At 49.7% G+C, this 24536-nt stretch overlaps 1 protein-coding gene across 1 annotated transcript in view; it reads left to right on the forward strand.

Annotated features, from left to right (window-relative positions):
• The first annotated feature begins 7077 nt into the window (after positions 1-7077).
• Positions 7078-24536, forward strand: part of CWC25 (CWC25 spliceosome associated protein homolog) — an 86842-nt gene continuing 69383 nt past the window's right edge. Inside the window, exons 1-4 of the mRNA XM_069237478.1 lie at positions 7078-7181; positions 21723-21895; positions 22399-22635; positions 23243-23312. Of these exons, the coding sequence (XP_069093579.1) occupies positions 7164-7181; positions 21723-21895; positions 22399-22635; positions 23243-23312 (498 nt within the window). The 5' untranslated portion in view covers positions 7078-7163. The remainder of the gene's footprint in view (positions 7182-21722; positions 21896-22398; positions 22636-23242; positions 23313-24536) is intronic.

Raw genomic sequence — 24536 nt, forward strand, 5'->3', positions numbered from 1 at the left:
TTTGTGTGGTGTGGAAGAGGGGGTGACAGACACAGTGGGAGAGGACACAGGGGACGTGTAAATGGCAGTGGGGGTGGTGACTGCACGTGTGCGGACTGGAGTGGAGGGTGTGCTGGTGATGGAAACACTGGCTGATGGTGAGGTGAATGGAGGTGTGAGTGTAGACGTCACAGGGAGGGAGGAGGGAGACGAGGAGGTGGGGGTCACAGAGGTGGTAGTGACTGTTGGCATGTCTGCATCGGAATGTTGCGTGTGTGAATGTCTGCGTGATCTGTGGTGCTTATGTTTGGATGAGCTTCTCTTGGGTGTTGAGGTGTGTGCAGGCTGGTCTGATGGTGTGGGTGGGACAGGCAGAGGAACAGGAGACTGGGAGGAGGGAGTTAGTAGAGGGAGGCAGGAGACAGGGACAATGGCTGCCGTCAGTGCTGAGGCCAGAGCCTGGAACGATCGCTGATGGGCAGCCTGACCCGAATGAATGCCCTCCAGGTACGCATTGCTGCGATGAACCTCCCTCTCCACCCCCTGGATGGCATTCAAAAGGGTAGTCTGCCCAACAATGAGCGTTCGGAGGAGGTCAATGACCTCCTCACTGAGGGCAGCGGGAGTAACAGGGGCAGGGCCTGAGGTGCCTGGGGCGAAGGAGATGCCCGGCTTCCTGGCAGAGCGGGCACGGGGCGAACGCTGAGGGGCTGCTGGGAGGGCGGAGATGGTGCGCTGGGTGGCGGCTGTACCTGTAATGGCGGGGGGCACGGATGGTGCCACCCCCGCAAGGGAGCCCCCTTCCGAGGACGTGTCCGTGTCGCTGCAGGGTCCAGTCGTCCCCGTCGTGGAGCTCCCCTCGCCCTCCGTCTCACTGGTCCAGTCTGACTCTGTGGCATGGCCCTCCTGGGCCATGTGAGATGCAGCTCCCTCCTGCCCCGATGCCACTTCTCCTCCGCCTGATGATGCTGATGCACACAAGCACAGAAAGACAAACAAAAAGGGGGGGGGAGAGAGAAATAAAGGGATATTGAGTACATGGATCTCCGGTACAGTTAGCGGACATGACAGACACAGATGCCCCCTGCACTAAGTTGCGCACTTGTGGTCCGCTACGCATTCCGTGGAACATGCCCTACACGCCAAGAGTTGACAACTGCACCCATGGATGACACGGCCCAGGGATGGCTGTACTGACAAACTACTGAGGGTGGTGGCTGGGGACACAGGGGCTTACGGGGGTGCCCAGCCTACAGATATCGCCCTGGCCTAGGGGGACCCCCAGCCCTCCTCCCCCACCCAGACACCTCCACTGCGCGACAACAGAGTAGATAATGCTTGTACTCACCCCCTTGTGTCTGCTGTGCTGCCCTCACGCGCCCATCCAAATCAGGGTAGGCCACTGCCAGGATCCGGAACATCAGGGGGCTCAGTTGACGGCAGGCACCCCGCCTACGTTGGGAGGCCATCCCCAGCAGAGACTCGGCGGTCTTCTTGGTCCCGCGGCGGATGTCCTCCCACCTCTTGCGGCAGTGGGTGCCCCGTCGATGGTGGACCCCCAGGGTCCGGACTTCCTTGGCGATGGCACGCCAAATCCCGATCTTCTCATGGGCGCGGACCTATGTGACACGTACAGGGAGGGAGAAATACCACGTTCAAGTTTGTCAGCATTTTCCTTGCCAGTGGCCCAACGCCCCCCATCCCCGCCAGGCCCCCCGCCATGCCCCCCGCCAGGCCCAACATGCCCCCCATCCCCGCCAGGCCCCCCGCCATGCCCCCCGCCAGGCCCAACATGCCCCCCATCCCCGCCATGCCCCCCGCCAGGCCCCCCGCCAGGCCCAACATGCCCCCCATCCCCGCCAGGCCCCCCGCCATGCCCCCCGCCAGGCCCAACATGCCCCCCATCCCCGCCAGGCCCCCCGCCAGGCCCAACATGCCCCCCATCCCCGCCAGGCCCCCCGCCAGGCCCCCAAGCCAGCCAGTGGCCCCAAATCCAGATTGAATTAAACTCACTTGTTGGTCTGGAGGACCGTAGAGTAGCGCATACTGGGGGAGGACCCCATCCACAAGTTTCTCCAACTCCTCTCCAGTGAAGGCAGGGGCCCTTTCCCCAGGCGCAGCAGCCATTGTCCCTTCCAGACCGAGGTCACAGCAACACTTGCAGTATAGGTCCTCTCCTGTGAAAGTTCAAGTCGCAAGTGGATAAGTAGATAGAAAATGGCGGTCACGTCCGCGGCGGTGCGTACCGCGGTGGTGCGTCCCGCCACCGCCGGCGCCCTTCGCCATTGGCTCCTGAAACCCATAGGCTTCAATGTTAACCAATGCGGCTTCGCGCCGCGGTCTTCGCCCGCCGCCCGCCGCGGTGTGCCACGCCAGCGCATTGACCTCACATCCCATTGTCACACTTCACAGGTCAGGCAGCCGCCATTTCCAGGGCCCACATGGCTCAATTTCAACTGCGTCACACAGGCCTAGGCCTTGCATAGCCACTCAGACACGCCATTCACTGCATAGAGAATCGTTTACTGTGCTAGCTGTGAGTACGTACCTGTGGGTTGCTTGACTGTGTGCTCCATGTTGTCCTTCCTAGGCACCGTCCGCTGGGTTGGGCGAGGAGACGGATGAATCCTCCCGTGTACCGACCGCTGGTGGACCTGTCGACAATGGAAGAACGCCACATTATCCTGACCTACCGTCTTAACCGTGCCACTATCCATGAACTGTGTGCCCAGCTGGAGCCCGACCTGATGTCCCCCATCCGCCAACCCACAGGGATTCCCCCTCTGGTGCAGGTCATGTCAGTACTCCATTTCTTGGCAAGTGGGTCATTTCAGACAACAGTGGGAATTGCTTCTGGGATGTCTCAGCCCATGTTTTCGAAGGTGTTATCCAGAGTGTTGTCTGCCCTGATGAAATCCGTGAGGAGCTACATCATTTTCCCTGAGGTGGGCGAATTGGCTACAGTGAAGGGTGATTTCTACGCCCTTGGACATATTCCCAACGTCATTGGTGCCATTGATGGGACCCATGTGGCTTTGGTTCCCCCAAGAGACAGGGAGCAGGTGTACAGGAACAGAAAAAGTTACCATTCAATGAACATCCAGGTGGTGTGTTTGGCTGACCAGTACATCTCGCATGTAAATGCCAAATTCCCAGGGTCAGTGCATGACGCCTACATCCTAAGGAATAGCAGCATCCCTTACGTGATGGAACAGCTACAGAGACACCGTGTATGGCTAGTGGGGGACTCTGGGTACCCCAACCTGTCGTGGCTACTGACCCCAGTAAGGAATCCCCGGACCAGGGCAGAGGAACGGTACAATGAGGCCCATGGGCGTACTAGGAGGGTGATCGAACGCACCTTTGGCCTCCTAAAGGCCAGGTTTCGGTGCCTGCATATGACAGGTGGATCCCTAATGTACTCACCTAAGAAGGTGTGTCACATCATCGTGGCCTGCTGCATGCTTCACAACCTGGCTTTGCGCCACCAGGTGCCTTTCCTGCAGGAGGATGGTCGAGACGGTGGTGTTGTGGCAGCTGTGGAACCTGAGGAGAGTGACGAGGAGGAAGACGACGGGGCTGAAACAGACAACAGGGACAGAATCATTGAACAGTACTTCCAATAGGACACAGGTAACATTTCAAAGATAATTTAGTAAATGTGAACTACTCTCCTGCATCTCTGCTGCCTGTCTATTTGCCCCAGTGTATGATGACTGAGTTGTGGCTTTTCCCTCCCTATTTCAGATCTGGGGTCCCCACTACGAGTCCTGTGCTTCGTTTCCCCATGGACTACAGCTTTGTGGCAGCTGTTTGTTGACTTCACCATGTACAAGGACATATTTGCACTGTCATGTCAATTACAATATATTGAAATCACAGCCAGACTCCAGATAGTTTTGTGCAAAATAGGTGTTTATTTAAGTGCTCAAAATGGGATGGGTGGTTTCAAGTGGGTGGGGGCTATGGTAAAGGAATGTCCATGGCAGAGTCCAGAGTAACAGTCACACAGGTGCATTGTCCAGAGGCCTGTGGAGAGATGGAGCATGGGCAGTTCAAGGATGGACAGGGTGACAATGTGGGACAGTGGGATGACATCAGGTGGTATCCATTGCTGGCGGGGGTCTTGACATCCTACTCTGTCTTCTTGCGAGATCTCAGGGCCCTCTTGCGGGGTGGTTCTTCTCCTGCAGGAGGTGGGGGTCTGGTGGGCTGCTGCTGTGCGGGGGCCTCCTGTCCACTAGCGCCGGCGGAGGTGGTTGGCTGTTCTTGGTCCAGGCTAGTGGCAGGGGCCCTTGGGTGTTGTTGAGTGTCCGCCCTGGTGTTGACGAGGTCCTGCAGCAGCCCTACCATGGTAACCAGGGTGGTGTTGAGGGCTCTGATGTCCTCCCTGTACCCCCGATAGTGTTCCTCCTGCAGTACCTGGATCTCCTGGAACCGGGCCAGTACCGTCGCCATCGTCTCCTGGGAGCGGTTGTATGCTCCCATGATGGTGGTGAGGACCTCGTGGAGAGTGGGTTCCCTGGGCCCGTCCCCCCCCTGTCGCACAGCTGCCCTCCGAGTTGCCCTGTTTCCCTGGGCCTCTGCCCCCTGGCCGGTGTGCCCACTACCACTGCCCCCAGGTCCCTGTTGTTGTTGGGGTGGTGGGTTATCCTGGGTGCCCTGTAGTGGTAGACACACCGCAGATTGACGCGCCCTGGAGACAGAGGCATGGGCCCGCTGGGTGGGAGCTGTGCTGGTGTTCCCAGAGGGGTTTGGGTCTGTAGTGGCCTGGGCCTGTGTGAGGGGAACCGACTGTCCAGAGGTCCCCGATGGTCCGGGCTGGTCATCGGTGTCCAGGTCGACAGAGCTGCTGTCATCGCTGACGGCCTCTTGGGTGGGGGGTGTGGAGAATTCTGGCCCCTCCGCCGCGGTGTGTTGACGGTCGGGTCCTGCAGGGGTATAGAGGTATGGTTATAGTTTCAATGTGTGGCATATGGGTGTATCTATGGGTTCTCGTGTCCCCAAGTGCTGGCATTCGTGTGTGGGGGCTTTGGTGAGGGTGGCTTGTGGGGGGGATGTGTATATGCATTGGGCATGCTTTGGTGATGGGTGTCCATGCTTAGTGGACGCATGCAGGCCTAGGTTTTGGGATGTGTGGGTTGTGATGGTGAGACATTGGCGGGGAATAGGTGTGCTGGGGGTGGGGGTGAGGATGGTGGTGGGGGTGAGGATGGTGGTGGGGGTGGGGGTGAAGGTGGGGTTCGAGGATGGGGGTGAGGGTTGGGGTATGATTTGGCATGCAGGTGGGGGGGAAGCAGTAGTGAAGCTTCAACTTACCAGTATCCATTCCTCCGCCGACTCCTGCGAGGCCGTCAGGATGCAGGATGTTCAAGACTTCCTCCTCCCATGATGTGAATTGTGGGGGTTGAGGTGGGGGTCCTCCGCCAGTCTTCTGCACGGCGATGTTGTGCCTGGATACCATGGAACGCACCTTCCCCCGTAGGTCGTTCCATCGCTTCCTGATGTCTTCCCGATTTCTGGGGTGCTGTCCCACAGCGTTGACCCTGTCGACAATCCTCTGCCATAGCTCCGTCCTCCGGGCAATGCTGGTGTATTGTATCTGTGTGCCGAACAGCTGGGGCTCTACCCGAACGATTTCCTCCACCATGACCCTGAGTTCTTCGTCTGTGAAGCGGGGTTGTCTTTGGGGTGCCATGGGGTGGTGTGTATGATGTGTGGGGTGGAGTATGTGTAGTTAAGTGTGTTGAGTGTGGTGGTGTGTGTTGTTTTGTGTGTGGATAGTGTGTGGGTGATGGTGTTGAGTGGCTGTGGCTGCTAGTTTGTGGATGCTGGTGTCTCGCTCTGGCCTTCTTTCAGAATTTTTTGGCGTAGGGGTTTGTGGGTGATGTGGGTGTGTGTTTTATATTGTATTGTGTGTGTGGGAGTGGTGTGTGTATGTGTATCAGGCGTGTGGGATTCAAATCGTCCAATGTGGCTGAGTTTTGTTCGTTTGTGTGTATTCTGACCGCGGCGGTGTGTCCCGCCAATGGAATACCGCGTTTGAATGACCGCCGCGTGGATTCGTGGGTCGTAATGGCATGGGCGTATTTCTGTTGGCGTGGCGGTGGAGGTTTTGTCACCTCCACCTTTCCGCCGACCGCTGGTCTGGCGGTCGGTTGTGGCTGTCGGATTTTCGGAGGTTTGCCTTCTGCGGGTCAGAATGACCGTGGCGGGTTTCCGCGGCCGCGGCGGTGTTATGGCGGTCTTCTGACCGGCGGTAAGTGCATTTTACCGCCGGGGTCAGAATGACCACCGTAGTGTCTTGTATGATTTAGAATGGAACCTTTCTGGCTCCCAGCAGACTTTGTATCTGTGTGAAGTAATCGGTAGAATGTAATGTAATGAAAGCTTGGTATATATAGAATGTTGGAGTTCACAGGCACACCCAGAGGAATAAAGACTTATGATTTACAGCTCTGCGTGTGGCCTAGTCATTGGCGGGTACCCTGGCTGGTTAAGACACTACACATACTGCAATGGGGGCTGTCATCTCATGCAAGTCAACACCAAGTAGCCAAGGGGGCGGGAGTCAGTTGTGCCATATCTAAATTATACACCTGACTCCTGTACTGAGGACACACCCTTTTTAACACAAAACACTAGTTTTGTTATCTTATGTGTCTCCTGGCTGAAATTCCCTCTGCCCAATAGACGTCAATGGGGGGGAATACATTCTCCCGATTCTTTTTTTTTTATTTCCCACTTTCCCCTTCTAAAATGTTGGCATGTATGGACGTAGGGCTATGATCTCTTAATTGAGCCCACAAATTAGGATCGGAGATCTTGGCGTGGCACACGATTTCTTGGTCAACTGATTGCGATAAAGTATGAAGCTTGCAGTCATCACAGTCAGCATCGTTTTAAGCATAGATATGTCACACATGAGCATTAAACTCAATAACCTGACAGCTGTAAAAAACAAAAGCTACACAGCTACTAAACGTCAAAGTTTTTTTGTAACCAGTTCTCGTCGTTTCATACCTTTGGCTTCTTTTGTAAGCCTTTTGGGCTCGTTTTGGGAGCTGCACCTATGGGCGCCTCCTTCGTATTCAGAGAAGGCGATGCGCGCCGTGATTACGTACTTTCCGGAAGTGCTTCCATTACTGGAGTATTAACTATCGGAGGGCTAAACTGCTGGAGCCATGGGCGGTGGGGACTTGGTGAGAAGGAGGGGTTATGGCGGTTGGCTGGGCTGATGTTAGGTGCGATCGGGTTGACCAAGTAGTCCTCAAATCTAGGGACTTACTTGATCTGATCGGTTTTTTTTTTCAGCGGGTGGGCTTTGTGATACAGGAGTGGGGCAACTCATTTTTATTTGTAGTTGATGTTGGGAGGAGGTAAGGTTGCGAATCTTTCTTGAGATGGAAAGACTTGTGTGTGACTAGATCTCTGAAGTTTCAAAGATTCCTATGTGAGTAGGCTAGCCAACTTTGTTTTTCTCTTTGTATTCTGAGATTTTTAGTTCTGATTATCTAGCTGTCAACAAGGCCCAGGTCCCAGAATGAACGCCTTTTATATGAGAATTGGACACTTAAGAGCCATGCGTGATCCAGTGCGCCTAAGTAGCTGTCATCTCAAATGACTTAACGACATCAGTTGCATTGGCTTTGTTAAATACTAGTTTTTGTAGCCGACAACGTTTTGTGGTTATGAGTTCTGTATATCATTGAAAGAATGGACCTGCTAGTATTGCAAAGTGCTGTTAAGAAACATGACTGGCTGAAGGTCTCACGCATGACGATGCGGATTAAGCTATTTGTGACCTGGGGAAGGAGTTTGTGTATCTTGCGAAGAAGTAGCTTCTAACATCCTGGGCTCTGATGGGCATACGTTTGCGTGACACTGGCCCTGTGGGAAATGGCTAGCCTGGCAAGTAGGACACAATGTCCTTGAGGAGGGCCTGAGCAGAGCGTTGGGAGTGAGGGAGACTAATGGTCAAATGACAATACAGCGACACAGAGAATACACTTCTTCAGCCCCAGGCTTTCTGTTTACTAATGGTTGTATACTGACAGTTTAGTTCATTTGGTCTCCTTGATAGGAATAACATCTGTAACTACCAGAATGCGTAATGATATTAAATAAAGTTCACACAGTATGTTGTATCCTTATGACATGAAGTCACCTAGTAACATAAGGTGAATTTATCTTTGTCTATCGTATTTCAAAGAGTAATAAGCATCTTGTTCAAAATCAAGGCAGTTGTATAGCGTTTACCCATGGTTATATTAAGATCCATGTTAAAAAGTATGATGGGAGGAGTGTGTCATGACTCTGAAAAAGCGTAGATTATTTAGGCCACCATGTCTCCAAGAGGTGTGTGGAAACTAAAAAGAAGTTACTGGGAGCAATCAAATAAGCTATCCCGAAAACGAATAAGGACTACTTTAGTTCTTTCTTTGGGTTGTTGCAGTACTATGCCAAATCCGTACCACCCTTTGCTTGTAAGTCAACACGTTTTACCCAAATTGAATAAGAATGGTAAATATATGCTTACAGAGGACTGCATGTTGAAATTTAAGCAACTCAAGGAAGACCTTATAAGGACCCAACTTCTAAAATTGTTTGACACAAGAGATAAGAGTATTATCATGATGGCGGCTGCTCGTTATGGATTGTAATACTGTAGCAGAGATGTGTTAGACAAGACGAAAATGTTTACATCGCATATGTTGGATGAGCGGTAGTAATAGAATAGGGTGCACTTGCATTGTGGCAGGGTGTGCACCACTGCACAATGTATAGGTGGGCATGTATGCCCTTATCTGAAGGAGTCGTGGAAGTAAAGAATGATGTTATTTAGGCATATATTGTGAGCAACATCATATTCCTGTTTTAGGGTGTTTTATTGGAAGTGTATGGGGGAAAGATGCTGTATGAAGATGGGCTTTGTGCATGAATAGAGAATACATTGTGAAAGGTTGACCTGTAGCTAAGGGGTTAGGACAAGATTTCATGCCTTATGGTCATGTTGCAAGGGAACTCGTGATAATGTGTTGGTGAAACGAATGGGCCTGTTGCTTGCTTCAGTACATACACAAGAGAAAGTACTTTGGGTGTCCCAAATGGGGCATATTGTTATATGGACAATGAAGAGAAAAGTAAGTGGAGAGTTTTGTAAACTTGGGCTAGACAAAGCTGTAATGCACTAGTTACAGGATGCTACATGTAGTTCTCCCTTGTCAACCAAACCTATGGAAGAGCCTGTGTTCCCACAGAATAAGCGTGCCTTTGATATTTCCTTCCTCTGTTTTGGAAGGCATGCCCTAATATGCTATGCTGCTAGTTGATTAAGGGCCTTACTTAGTGTTTGATGAACATGATGCCCTGTCAAAATGTGGTTATCCCATCTGCCTTATTTAAAGTTTCATTAAGCATAATGCACTTATAATATGGCGAAATTGACATCCTCCTCTTTTTTTGGTGAAGTGCACTGTCCTCCAAACTCTAAATATAATGCTTTTATCTAATTCCCATTAACGATTTTTGGGGAATGACTCCTGAAACCTCTCACAGGCTGGAAATATTGAGGGCAAGCTTATTCCATGGCATCACAAGTTTTATTGACTAGGGAGTAGTAATCTGCAACTTGTTCTTAAGCACACACAAATAACACAGCCCTTTACATTGTGCATAACTGTTTTGTCCAGGCCAGGCTGCCAAAAATCTTCACTGTATCAAAAAGGCTTGAAGTGAGATTTGTAGACATTGTTTAGACCATGAATGTCATGGAATTTGTGATGGACATTTTTAATTAGAGGTGGATATCCTGAAGAAAGTGTGACATAGTTTGAAAGAGCAAGAATTAGACATACCAACTTCGTGTTGTCATCATAGGGGTCATAGGAATATTTGCATCTGATAATCAAGGACTATTTGGAGCTTGGTGTAGTGAGTATATTAGGTGAATGAAAGTTTTCAGAGACATGCTATAAGCCGTGAAGACAACACTCCATGTTAGTACCATGTTGTCACCATTCTCATTTTGAGGTGTTGCAAATGGTTGGGTCATAAGGAGATGGCAAAGTTTGGAGTAAGGACAGGTTGTATGTTACACAGTATTAGTGTGTGACAGGCTTGGTATTTATCTTGCACTACAGAAAGGAGTGCGGAGTAAGCATAAAGTGTTGGATGGAGTGGCTTCCTACGCAGATGCTACACCACAAGTTCCGGAGTCTTCAGGAATGATCAGAAAACCAGCATATTTGCACAACTATGCGCCTTCTTAATTTTGTATACATTCATACATGTATCTGAGAATAGAATTCTGATTAGAAGGAGGGACGGCATATTGAGTCTTAAGAATATTTTGAGGCATGTCTTAATTTTAAAATTACATATCAAGATTTTTTGCGCAGCTGGGGGCGTGGCCTGGCCTGCCGGCAAGATGGCAGTCACTGTGTGAGGCTCTGCCGGGCTTAGGGCCTTTCTACGTTTATTTCTCCTGCGGAGTGACTGACTGGGTGCTAGATTTGCGCTGCGGTCCTCCGGAGCCCCTGGTGCTGCTTTCTGTTCTTGAGGCAGGCCCCGGTGATGGCTGGACGCAGTGTTTTTCCCCGGCTCAGGAGAGAGCGGGGTCTGGCCACGTGGCGTGGCCTGTGGTGCCGCAATCATGTCCCCTCCTGGCGCACGCCCTTGTTGGTGGCCCGGGGGGGGGGCATTGTGGCTACCTGGGAGCAGGAGCGTCTGGCGGGGAGCATTTGGGCCACAGATGCCGAGGCCTTCGGCGGTCAGATCGGACCGCAGCCTGAACGGTGCTGGGGTGCTGCAGCGCCGTATGTGCGAGCCGGCGCGCCTGCCGGGGGCCGGCTGCCCGGGAGAGTTGAGGCCTGACTCCTGGTGGGATGGGCACCTGAAGTGCAGACCCGGACCGGAGACATCTGCTTGGCCCCAGATGCAGTGGTGACACGGGAGCCTGTCTGCCGGCTGCCTCTTGGGTGGCTGGGTGCCTGGGGGTGGCCTGCGCGGGGTGATTGCTGCGTGGCACGCTCTGTTGGGCTGGCACTCGGCCCTGGTGGCCTGGGGGACTTCGCCGGCCAGGTCGGGCCAGAGGAGATAGCCTGCCTGCTGGAGTGGTGAGGCCCTTCCTGGCCTCGCCTTTGTTAACGCTAGTGTGCCTGTGGTGAGTGGACAGGCGCTGCCGGGCTCGGGTCCAGGCTGGGGTCCCTGAGGTTTGGGCTGAACTTGGAGGTGTCTCATCGTTGGTCGTATGCGAAGGCCCCTGCGGTGACTGCAGGACGCGACTGGAGGTTCCTAGGCCGGCCTGCTGGGTGTGCCTAAGTGGTGGGCTGGGGGCCCGCACCTTCCTTGCCTGGACTGTGCTGAGAGGACCCCTGGAGTTTGCGGGGTGGCCCTTGGGTGCGAAGATCTCCTAGGCTGACTGCTTTGTTTTTTGTTTTTTTTTACTGCTTGTGGCCGAGCTGGTTGGTGCCAGCGGTTGCGGACCATGGGCAAGGCTGAGCAGAGACAGGCTAGGCTCACCTTTGAGGGTGGAAAGAAGAGAGGTGAATCTTCTGCCTCTCCATCTGGTGGTAACAAAGCCGAGGAGGGGAGCCCGGATGCCTCGGTGAAGGCTATGTTTCTGGATCTCAAGAACAGCCTTGCGGGCATTGATGCAAAGCTTGATCATGTGGCTGAGCAGCGGGACCGGATTAAGGCCCGGGTGGATGATCATGACTCCAGTTTTGAGTTATTGGAGTCGCGGACATCGGATCTGGAGGATCACCGCCACGGCGATAGAGAACATCTTCTATAAATGGAGCAAGTCCTGGAGGCTATACGGAATAAGAATGAAGACTTGGAAGCGCAGTCGCGCCGAAACAATATTCGCATAATTGGGTTGCCGGAGACTACAGACATGGGTCGCATGGAGGAATTTGTGGAGGGCATGTTATCTGACCTCTTTGCTGGAGAACTATCCCGGCTGGTGGTGGTTGAGAGGGCCCATAGATCCTTGGGACCTCTGCCCCCGCCTGGCACCCCGCTGCGTCCCATAATCGCCTGCCTGCTGAACTATCGAGACAGGGAGCGGAGACCAGTGATCTACAAGAACTCTGAACTCAACTTCTTCCCGGACTATACCCCTGGTGTGCAGGTGGCGCGGCGTGCTTTTTTGCCGATCACTCTGCTGTACCCCGCCAAACTGAAGGGGCAGCATGAGGGGAAGCTGCTGTTTTTTACTGACCCGAAGCAGGCGGACAAATTCACGAAAACGGTGCCTAAGCGGTTGGAGGTTTCGGGCTCGGATGGTTCCGGTTCTGAGCATGCCACCTTGAGTGATAATGACTGATTGGTGGCGTGCTGGGACTAGGGCGGCTTACCGGGGGTTGCTCGAGGTATATATGTTGTACTTCTTTGCCTGGGGTTGCTCTGCTGTACCAGTTTTGCTGTTCAGCCCTTTGCCCGTCTCCCCTAGTCCTGATTGGATGGTGGAATGGATGGCCTGGCCTTCGCTCTCTGGATGAGTCCTGATTCAAGCTTACTTGTTATGAATGGGTTGTTGGTTGTTTTTGGGGGGTGGGCATCTGCTATGGCCCAATTGGGGGGGTCTGTGTGGGAGGTGGCCGGGGTTTTCTATGTTCTGCTTTGCCTTTTCCACCTTCTTCTTTATTTTTCTTTCTGTTTGTTCGTTTGCTTCTGGCTGGCAGGTTGGGGTTCGGTGGAGGTGCCTTTTGCTTGCGGGGAGGCTGAGATAGGAATGAGAAATATGACAACTGTGCGTTGTTTAGCTTGGAATATGCGTGGGCTGAATGATGGGCAAAAGGCGCGCCTTATGTCTGCGTATGTTAAACGCCATGAAATTGATTTCTGTATGTTACAGGAGACACATTTGGTAACTTCTACGCAGGGCAGTGTGATGCTATTAATTGTGTTTGACCAATGACTTTGTGTTTCACCACTGCGCATACTAGTTGCTCAATGTTCACCAGTAGCACATTATATGTTTTGTTCAGTTTAGCTGCCTATTGGCTTTAACATGGAGTTAGCCATTACAATCTGTTTTCAGTTTAGCTGCCTATTGGCTTTGACATGATATTAGACATTACATTTGATATTTAGGTTAGCTGCCTATTGGCTTTGACATGACATTAGCAGCTTAGCTGCCTATTGGCTTTGACATGATATTAGACATTACATTTGATATTTAGGTTAGCTGCCTATTGGCTTTGACATGACATTAGACATTACATTTGATATTTAGGTTAGCTGCCTATTGGCTTTAACATGGGGTTAGACATTGCAGTTGAGACATTACAGATGTCTGTGTTTTTCCAAGCTGTGTTTTTCCCCAAGATGAACCAAGCTGTTTTCTTCACACCAGACCTTAGCTGATCAGAGCACGTAGATTTTGTGTTTACCTCGCAATCCAGCCTGAGAGTGGAACTGCTCAGGAGAACTGGCCACTCTCCAAGGTTGTTCAGATCTCACACTGAGTTTGCTTTTAAGGATGACTCTGGACTACAGTGAGTTAGATTCGAATCTGCTTGACTTCAGGCTGGAGCTAGACGTCAGTTGGCAGTCTCCCGTTTGGGTAGATAATCTCTTTCTCGCAGTTGACCGGAGTCATCAACTTGCAGACCCCAGAAAGATGAAGCTGAGTTAGGCCCTACCGCCTTGCCCATAAGGTGATGAATTTGACTTTTGTGCTTTGCTTTGCAGTTATGTTATATATTTGCTGTGTACATTGCAACTGAGAAGTACTGTGATATTAAACGTGTGCTTGAAATCTACTAATTTCGTCTCTCAGGAACTTGTGGGTGGGGGAGAATTAACAACAATAAATGTCTTTGAACTCAGAAGTGCATTCCAGAGAGGTTCTGTAAGCTCCAATAGAAGTTAAGTGGGAAAGCAGAACAGGCAGGCTGAGGGCCGGTTGGGTCGGTGAAAATCACTGTTCGGTGTTTTCATGCTATGCCCGTGGTGTGGCAATATTGCTGCGTAAAGGGTTGCAGTGGCGCACTCAGAAGATTATTGCTGATCCTAATGGCAGATATGTCATACTGAGTGATACGTTGTTGGACAGAGCTTGTAGGCTTGTCTCCGTCTATGGTCCTAACACTGATGACCCTGAGTTTTTTCGCGAGTTGTGGCGCCTGGTGGAGTTGCTGGGTAATGGGGCGGTGATCTAGGGTGGTGATTTTAACGTGATTCTGGATCCGACGATGGATCGTGAAAGTTTAGCTAGGGTGCAGCACGTTGCGGCGGCGAGGGCTCTGACGTCGGTGATGAAGGAGGGCGCTCTGGTGGATCTGTGGAGGGCGAGGCATGGAGCCGCTAGAGAGGGTACGTGTGTTAACTATACTCATAGTAGCTGGTCCCGCATTGATCGCTGGTTGGGTACAAGGGACGTGGAGCTCTGGATGCAATCCGTGGATCCCCTACCTCACACTTTAGCGGATCACTCGCCGGTTCAGTTAGTGCTGGAGGTGCCCTGTGGGCTGGAGCGCATGTTTTTGTGGCGGCTGCCTCATGGGGCGCTCCGGGACATTGTGTTTCGTGAGGAGGTCCGCAAGGCCATAGTTCTTTTTTTTTTTTTTTGCTGACAATGGCGGCTCTGTGAGTTCAGCCTGCACTTTGTGGGAGGCCTTCAAGGTGGTTATCCGTGGTGTGTGCCTCTCGAAGCAGCATGGTGTGCTGAAGGCGCTGCGCCGGGAGTTTGCAGATCTGGAGGGGAAGATAGCGGAGCTGTAGAAGCAATTGGTGGTGGGCTAGTCTGGCAATGCGCTGGTGGAGCTGTGGAGTGCTGTGTCCTTGTATGAGGAGGCCTCTCTTAGAGAGATTTGCTTTTTGGGGCGGTATGCTAAGGTGCGCCGCTATGGTGAGGGGGAGAGGGCCGGACGTACACTGGCGGGCATGCTGCGTAGGCCATGGGCTAACAATTATGTTACTGAGATTGACAGTGCTGGGGGTGAACGTGTGGCTGGGACGTGTGGCGTTATGCTGGTCTTTACACAATTTTCTGTGAATTTATATGCGGAGCCGACAGGGCTGGACGCTGCTGCTCCACAGACTTACTTCTCTGTGATTGCGTTGTTATGGTTTGATGACGCCCATCGTTCTTATTTCGATGCCCCATTCTCGGTGGAGGAGGTCGTTGCGGCGATTCACAGTCTGCCTAGCGATAAGTCTCCTGGACTAGATGGCTTGACCCCTGCGTTTTACAAGGAGTACTCTGATATTCTTGCTCCTTACCTCCTGGAGGTATATGCGGAGTCAATGGAAGCTGGGATTCTTCCTGCCTCACTCCGTGAGGCCCTGATTGTCACAATCCTAAAGCCGGGTAAGGATCCTTGCTGTTGTGATTCGTATCGCCCGCTTTCTATGATCAACATCGACAATAAAACCTTGGCTAAAATGATTGCGGCGCGGTTGCAGCTGCTGCTTCCGAAGCCGGTGCTACCGGATCAGTCTGGGTTTGTGCCTGGAAGATCCACATCAGACAATTTGCGTACGTTTTTTGCGGTCGCGGGCTCGATGAAGGATGACGAGAATGCGGCAGCGGTGTTTTTGGATGCCACTAAGGCTTTTGATTCTTTGGCATGGGAGTATATGTTTGCGCTGCTCGCTAGTGTGGAACTCCGTGCTCGCTTTGTGAAATTGATTAGATTGCTGTATTCGTCCCCTACTGCCAGACTGCGTTTAAACGGGAATATTTCAGACCCTTTTCTGGTCGCCCGAGGGACTCGTCAGGGGTGCCCTTTGTCCCCGTTACTTTTTGCTGTGGCTACGGAGCCCCTTGCCGCATGGCTGAGACAGCACCATAATGATAGGGGTCTGCCATTCCGGCAGCGGCTATTCTGATATCTATGTATGCTGATGATATTGCGTTGTACGTTTGTGACCCGCGTAAAAATTTAGACGTTTTGTTGGATGAGAGAGTGCGTTTTGGCACTTTTTCTGGGATTGTGATCAACTGGTCTAAATCAGTGCTGCTGCCTCTGTCTACGGGTGTGGTGGATTTCCCTTCTCGGTATCCTATTGAGTGGGGGAACGGACCGGTTTGTTTTCTAGGAGTTTGGTTGAGTTGTGATGTGGAGGCTCTCTGGCTGGCCAATTATGGTAAGGCTATTTCGTGGTTGGAGGAGAAGGTTGAGGCATGGCGCTCGCTTCCGCTCTCGCTGATTGGGTGTATTGCTATTGTGAAAATGGTGGTACTACCTAAATTTCTGTATCTGTTTGTGAACCTCCCTCTTCTACTTCCGGTGAGCTTTCTGAGGCGTGTTCGTTCTGCTCTGATCCGATTAGTTTGGGCGGGCGGACAGCCTTGTATTGCCTGGGAGAAGCTGACGCTACCATTTGAGTTGGGGGGCCTAGCTGCCCCGGATCTGGAGCTTTACTATTATTGCGCTCAGGTGTATTTTGCATATTGTTGGCTGCGTCCGATTCGGTATTTGCCACATCTTGCGGCTGAGAGCGATGCGGTGTGGCCGGATGGTTTGCTCGTGTCCTCGGCAGTCCCTCAGGGCGTTGACACTGTGATGTGCACCGCTTGAGCCTGGATGGCGCTGTTGCGCTGTTCCGCTCGGAAGTTAGTACACCTTTTGCTCCCTCGCTTCCGGTTCTTGCTGCTGCTCATGTTCGGATGTTTCGTGATGTGAGGTTGCATGACTTTCTTCGGGATTCAAACTTAACAGAATTGGGCAACTGGTTTGTGGATGGTCGACTGATCTCTCCCGGAGATGCGCTTGGGGATGGACGCGCCACTGCACTGCGGCGGATGTATGTACTATGTGTCTGCGCTATGCTGCGTGCTCGATTCTCTGGACTACCCGAGACTCCACCGGAATGTCAGGCCCTGGAGGTATTGTGCCGTGCTCAGTCGCTGCGTAAATTAATTACTAAACTGTACAATTGCATTCAGGAGCGGCGAGGTGAAATTGGAGCCTCTGTTAGGGTAGGATGGGAGGCGGATGTGGGCGAGCCTATTTCTGAGGAGGCGTGGCGGAGATGCTGTGCGCATATGAGAGCATTGTCCCCCAGTTATAGGCTGCATCTGATCCATTTCAAGTTTTTGCACTGCCTATATTATACCCCTTGTGTTCTCTGCTCTTTGGGCCTGCGTGCGGATGCGTGCTGCATACGGTGCCACGCCCCTGATGCTGGATTCTTGCATCTTGCGTGGGAGTGTGCTGAGGTTGATGCTTTTGGGGTGGAGGTAATGCGCATGATTGCGGAGATGACTGGCTTGGAGCTGCCTATATCCCCCAGATTAGTGCTGCTTGGGTGTGTGGATGAGGTTCGGCTGACTCACAGAAGGCTGGTGGGCCTGCTCCTATTGCTGGCTAAGCGCAGGGTTGCCATGTGCTGGGGCCGGGGGCGGGCCCCTCATGGTTCCGACTGGCTGCGTGATGCCTCCTTTTGTCAAGAACAGCTGATGATTTTTGGGGAATTGATTCTGGAGGGTTCCAGACCAAAGGATATCTGGGCTCCGCTGCGCTCCTTTTTGGAGGCTTTGCAGTGAGGCTGTGCCTGTGCTACATGATTGCCCAAGCACTAGGTGACTCTATCTCCCACTGTTTTTGTCCCACGCTGAGAATTGTGCGAAGATGATAGTGGCTGTGCTCCTCTGTGTCCTTTCTCTGCCTGCCTTCCGTTTTCTTTTTTTATCTGCTGTTTTGTACTTAGTTTCTAGCCCTACGGACATTTTGTGGAAGGCCCCGTGCCTGGACTAAGTGTTTGCAATGTACAGTTTGCTGAGACTGGGAGAGTGCTGGCGACTTTGCAGGACTTTAATGCAGTGTACCTGAGCAGAGAAGCGTCTGTGCCTTCCTCATAGACTGTGTCCCGGTGTCAGGGTGGGGACGAAATCCAATATAGCCTTTGTATTCATGCTCTGTGGGCTTGTCTTTTGTTGCATTGTTGTATGTTTATTACTTAATAATCAATAAACAAATACAAAAGAAAAAGATATTTTGCGCAGCTAGCAGCTAATTCTAGTTTCTAATGGAATTGCGTTCTACTGTAATATTTGAGTTCACAGTTCTCTTGTTAGACACTTGTTGCCTATCAAGGAAAGCTGATGGTAAAAACATTCCTTTTCTACAACAAGCTTGTAGACAACCTTGTTCTAACCACCACTTTTAGACTCCTCTTTTTTCAGTAATGACGGTTGTCTTAAACACAAAGCAGCTTTCCAAGGGAAGCCAACCTAGGGATGGAAGGACTGGCGTGATGTGCGGGGAATGTTTTGTGTTAGGTTGCAGCATTGAGGGCTGCTTAAGGGCGGATAGTTGAGGTTTAAGGAGAACAGTCACTAGTACATTCCATTGTCAATGTGTGAAATTAATATGTCTTGTGTGTTGAATATGCAGATGGGCATTTGGGGATAGTAGATAAGGGCTATGTGGCAGGGAATTCTCCTGTTGAAAGACTAAACTTGGGTGATAGCAATGTAAGGAGACTCACTCTACTATTCTCCTCTGAAAGGTGCTGCCTTACAGCTCCTACAGTCATGGTGAAGCTTTGAGAGACAATATTTCTCACTAGTAAACCTTACTGATTTGATGGTTTTTCATGGGATTATTTATCGTCTTCACCGTAATTTTTTTTTTTTTTTTGTCATTGTAGGACTTTGATATACCACTTCAGCAGCCAATGTGAAGTGTTTATGTATATTACATTTCTAAAGCGGAATCCTAACCAAAAGGCAGTGGAACACTGTACAGTGCTAAAGACAAGCATAACATCAATGAGTGATAGGAGAGGTAGCTGGCTTAAGGGCAGTTAATGCATTGTGATGTAGTGTTCTTTAAATAGATGAGTCTTCAACTCTTTCCTAAATTGGATCAGTTTTGGGGCCGTCGTGATGGATATGGGGATGTTGTATCAGATCCTGGGTACAAAGCTGGAAAAGGCCTGCTGCCTTGTGTTTTTAGTTTTACACTTCTTAGCCTGGAGTCTAATGGCATCTTGGCTTGGTGTGTGCTGAGAACCACCAGATATGGTGAGATATCTGCAAGATAAGCTGGGGTGCTAGTTGTGATGGCTTTGTAAAAGATGCAGCTGGTTTTGAAAATGGTGGGTCAGGCATGAAGTTAGTGGGTGATGTAAATATATTTCTCCAGGAGTAGGGCATTACCGCCATCAATGTGCAAGAGTACAAGGGCTCGAACAGCAGTTTAGATGTTGCTTTCTGCAAAAAAAATGTTCACTGTCTTTACACAATAGACGGCCTGGTACCAGACCGTCTATGGTTTTTTGGCAGTCTGTTTCCACAGATTGAGGCTGGTGTTCAGGGTGAACCTAAGGGACCTTGTATCCGTTTAAAGTTGGGATTCAAAGGCATCAAGGTTAATGTCACTGAGGCAGACTTGTACTGTTTCTTGTTCTTGGCAAATATCAGGAATTATTTCTTGGTTGGATTGGGCTTCATGTATGTGCTGGTCTGGATGATGTGCAGGCAGTGTTTGAGATGTTTGACTGCCTGAATCACAGGAGACTTTCAAGTAGAATTGTGTATCATTGGCATATTGGGGAATCTTGATGCTGTTATCTTTGAATATACCATTAAGTTGCTTTATGTAGAGGAAGACGATGACAGTAGACAATATGGAACACTGTGGTACTTCACAGGTGATAGGGATATTTTGGGACCTGGAGATACCCATGGTAACAAACTGGTCTTGATTGGAAAGTTGGGAGAAGAACCAATGAAGGACATTGCCTGTGAATCCATGTTTATTCAACTATTTTGCATAATTCTTATTTAGTGGTGGTTTTTGTCCTGTCTTGTTGCCCCCGCACCCTATACATAGTTACCATCACTAACTCTAGGCCTGCACTGTTAACATACAGTACATATTCCCTTTTTTGTTCCTAAATGTGTTTTTAACCCTTTTCTGTTTGTGTGGCCCATCATAAACCCTTATGTTCTGCTTTACTTCACGCTGAAAGGGAACACAGTTAAAGGAATGCAAAGAATGCAGCACTCTAAGTCTGAGTAATGAATTTATTAAAGCACTTCCCAAGTTTCATACATGGAAAGAATAACGTGAGCTTTTATTTCAAATGCAGCAACACCTGCAATTCTTTACAATAATCACAGCAGTAGAATAATAATGATCACTCCATTCCTGAACAATCTGCCCCACTCCAATCCTGCACAATCTGCTCCACTACAATCTTCCCCAATCCAAGCTAAAAAACATCTGCCCCACTCCAATCTGCTCCAATCCAAAACAATCTACCCCACTCCAATCTTCTCCACGTCAATCCAGAACAATCTGCTCCACTCCAGTCTAATCCACCTCACACCAGTCCAATTCACCCCACTCAATCCACCCACTCCAGTCCAATCCACCCCATTCTAATCCAGTTCACTTCACCCTGCTCCTATCCCCCACTCCTATCCACTCCACTCCAAAAATCCACAACACCCCAGTCCATTCAATCCACTTCACTCCAATTCAGTACATCCCACTACATTCCAATCCATTCAGCTATAATCCACGCCAATCAATCCACCGCACTCCATTCCACCAACCCCAATTAATCCATCCCACTTAATCCAATTCACCTCACTCCAATCCACCTCACCTCCATACAGTCCACCCCACTCCTATACACCCCAGTCCACCCAAAGTGAACCCACCACAGACACACCCACCCCAATCCAATCCATCCTGCCCCATTCCAGTATAACCCACCCCACTCCAGTGCACCCCACCCCAGTCCAATGCACCCACCCCAGAGTACAATCCACCAACCCCATTTCAATCCAGTCCACCCCACTCCAACTAATCCCACTTTAGTCAATCCACCCCACCCCACTCTACCCCAATCTGATCCACCCCACTCAGTCCAGTCCATCCAGACCACCTCACTCCAGTCTAATCTACCCCAATATAGTCTAATCCACCCCACTCTATTCTATTCCATCCCACTCAATCAAATCCACCCACTCCAGTCCAATCTATCCACCCCACTCCAAACAGCCCCATTCCAATCTAGTCCACCCACACCAGTTCTATCACTCAATTTCAATACACCCACCCATAATCATATCTAATCTACCCCACTCCAATCCTCCTCAATCTACCGCACCCCCATTTCAGTCCAATCCACCCCCTCTACCAATTCCACCCCACTCCAATCCAATCCACCAGACCACCTCAGTCCACTCTAATCCACTGCACCCTAGTCCACCCCACTCCGCTCTACACCACTCCACAGCATTGCACTGTACAACACACTCTGCCACTGAACCACTGAATTCTACTCCCCTCTACTCAACTCTGCAGCACTTTACTCCCTTACTCTACACTACGACACTTTACTCCAATAAATCCACTCTACAACACTACTTGCCCACTCCATTCTATGACACTCCACGCCACTAACTTCAAGCCATGCAGCCACGCTTGTATACAACATGGCAAAAACACATTGCCAAGCCAGTAGCTCTTGTATAGGATGGGACCTATTGGCTTTGCCACTACTTCTTTCTAATAGTTTTCACTCCATTCCCAGTTTAAGTGTGCTTTGGACAGTACTCAAGCCTTTCCTTGTTTATCATTCACTAGTCTCGTACTTTAAAAAAGTTATTTTAAAGTTTAGCTATTTTCTAGTGACATTTTCAAGAGACTCCTTTGAGTAAGCTGTTTTTATGGCATAGCTCTGCTGCTGTGGGCGAAGCATTGTGGAGTGGGTGTAAAATCCACATATTATCTGGATAATAATGTATTTTGTTGTCTTGGCTTCAGAACCTCAAGAAAAGCTGGCACCCCCAGACTTTGCGCAATGTTGAAAAAGTTTGGAAGGCAGAGCAGAAACATGAGGCTGAACGCAAGAAGATCGAAGAGCTGCAGCGCGAGCTGCGAGATGAACGTGCCAGGGAGGAGATGCAGCGCTATGCAGAGGATGTTGGTGCCGTCAAGTATGTTTGTACTCTCTGGATTTACCGCAGTTTGCCTCTCTTCTGGTGTGCAGTTGTCTTTGCATTAAAGTTGTGTGATAATCCCTTAATCATTTAGCAAAAAACCTTTGCAAGTATCAGCTTCCTCTGTTTTTATTCAAGAACAATTAGCTTAATGTCACACACTATCAAACTGTTGGGGCTGGGCACAGGCTGCCTCTGACTTACTTCTGTTGAACGTTCTGACATGTTTTCTTTATATTTTTTTTTGTGTTACTAGTTTTCTTATTTTCCCGTGCACTCTGTCCATGGTAGAAAATGTCCTAAGTAGACATATGGATAAATACCACCTGAATATTGAATTGGATCATTTATGTTGGCAGCATGTTTGGTCTGCTATTGGCAGGATTCTTTGGTAAATGAAATGTAGAGTTATTGGTTGATTAAAATATTTAACCATCCTTTTTCCTTACGACACCTCGATGGTCAAAATTCCACACTTACTTATTTTTTATTTTTATTAGGAAAAAAGAGGAAAAGCTGGATTGGATGTACCATGGCCCTGGTGGAATGGTGAACAGAGAAGAGTACCTGCTTGGACGTCCCGTTGATAAATATGTCATGGATAAGATGGATGACAAGGAGGCTGGGCCTTCGTCTGAGACAGGACTCCTTCCAGGCTCCATCTTTGCTCCTGTTGGAGCCAACTCTGCTCTGGATATGGCAAGCAAAATCCGTGAGGATCCACTCTTCATGATCAGGTAACAGAGGCAGGTACTTAATAATGGCCTTTCACAGCAGATGTACGGGTGCATTGTGGCACATGAACCTTTTTTTCATGAAATAGGTTAGGTGTCTGGTTCTTTTATTCTGAATTCCATGCCAGTAAGGACTTTACTTATTGGGCTCTGTGTGGAGGACCTCGGTTTTGCGAGTCCTGCACCATAGCTGAACATAGGGCAAAGCAGCTGGTTGCATTGCTTCTGCACAGTGATCTTGAGAATTCAGATTTTTTTTTTATATAGTGCTTGAAAATGTTTTGTTGCCTTTTTCTAGTGAAAACTCAAAAGTAATGTAAATTATTTTAATGTGGATTCATATTCAGTACTGTATGGTCATCTGCTGATAGGGCTGTAACTGTCTGAAAATCACTTTGAAAATGATCAGCTGGCCAGTGGGCCTCCGGTTTGTGACATTTTCCCCTTCAGGAGTGAAGGCACTTCACATTCATTTGTGTTATTTGTTCAAGATCATCAGACCCAATTTTTGAGGGATGATAAATTACTTTCCCATCATTGTGTACAACCGGTGAAGAAGGAGAATGCAGTTCTTGGAAATTTGTTTAACACTACTCCTTTTCCTTATTAGGAAAAGAGAAGAGGAGAAGAAGAAAGAGGTTCTGAAAAACCCTGTGAAAATGAAGAAGATCAGAGAGTTGGTAAGAAACCCCACTTGAAGTAAAAAAAATAAAGGCTATAACGAGCAGGACCAAGAAGTTGGGCTGCTAGATTATGTGTTTGCATGATGTGTAAACTTTAGAGCGAGTTGTGACAATATTCAGGCCTGAGTGCACTGTTTTTGTATTTCACAGGTCCTTCATCTGAGCCCGTACAACCTCAGTAACCTGGGTTTAGCACAAAGCCTGTAATGTGTAACTTGAGGGTTATTTGTACCTCTAGTCCTGAATCTGTAACGTTTGCTATCTGACCGATACTTCTGCTTCCCACTCCTGCATTCGACTGATTGACTAGTGGGTATAAATTACTACATGTATTAAACACATCTCCCTGCCTTACTTAAAGTTAAGTTATGAAAGGTAGGGCAGCCCAGTTAAGCTGTGCTCCTTCTGGGTTTAAGCATCCAACCCATTACATCTTCATGCATATCATCGTGCAGAAGGACATCTGGTATGTCCAGTAGAACAAAAGGTCTGTTTAACTATATCTCTATATACACACTTGCAGCGGGGGCTTCAGATGGACATCTAGGATGCTTCAGAACCCCCTGCTTTAATGCATACTGCCTGCTAGTGCCATGTGATATAAGGTAATCTAACCCACTCAGAAGTCCGTCTCTAAGATTAATAAGAAACAGGGTATGAGGGTTTCCAGCTTTTTGAAGTACAGTGCTGTGTACCATGCTTTTTGTTTTAACCCCCCCCTCTCCCCCTCATTCGTGATACCCTGTTTAGGTGAAAGGCAAGTGAACGAGCACAACATACTTCACCAGTGTGGCGATAAATCGTATGGTGCTTTGTGCCCCAAAATAGTATGCTTAGCACTGATGCATTTGTGAGTTGCCACACTATGCTGATAGGGATTTATGGAGTGCATTCACTCTGCATGCTGCCGACACTGTTAATTGAGTGGTTGGTGCCAGATCCAGGATACTATTGGAAACGTTGTGTAGTGGCAGTGACAACAGCAGGAATTCAGTGTTTGGAAACTAAAGCACAAAGTCCATTGTGGAGATGTGGTTGGCTGCTTGGCACAGTAATTCACCAAGTGTACAGTATGACCGAGGTGTGCAACATTGTAACATCTATGAAAGTTTTCACTGGGCTCTAGGCGCTCACAATATAGTCAACCTGAATACGGTATTGATCAGTAGCAGACACTGCTGCCTAAGGGGAAAATAATGTAGGTGCCCAATGCATTATGCA

This window comes from Pleurodeles waltl, chromosome 6 (assembly GCF_031143425.1).
Source record: "Pleurodeles waltl isolate 20211129_DDA chromosome 6, aPleWal1.hap1.20221129, whole genome shotgun sequence".
In the NCBI taxonomy this organism is placed as follows: domain Eukaryota; kingdom Metazoa; phylum Chordata; class Amphibia; order Caudata; family Salamandridae; genus Pleurodeles; species Pleurodeles waltl.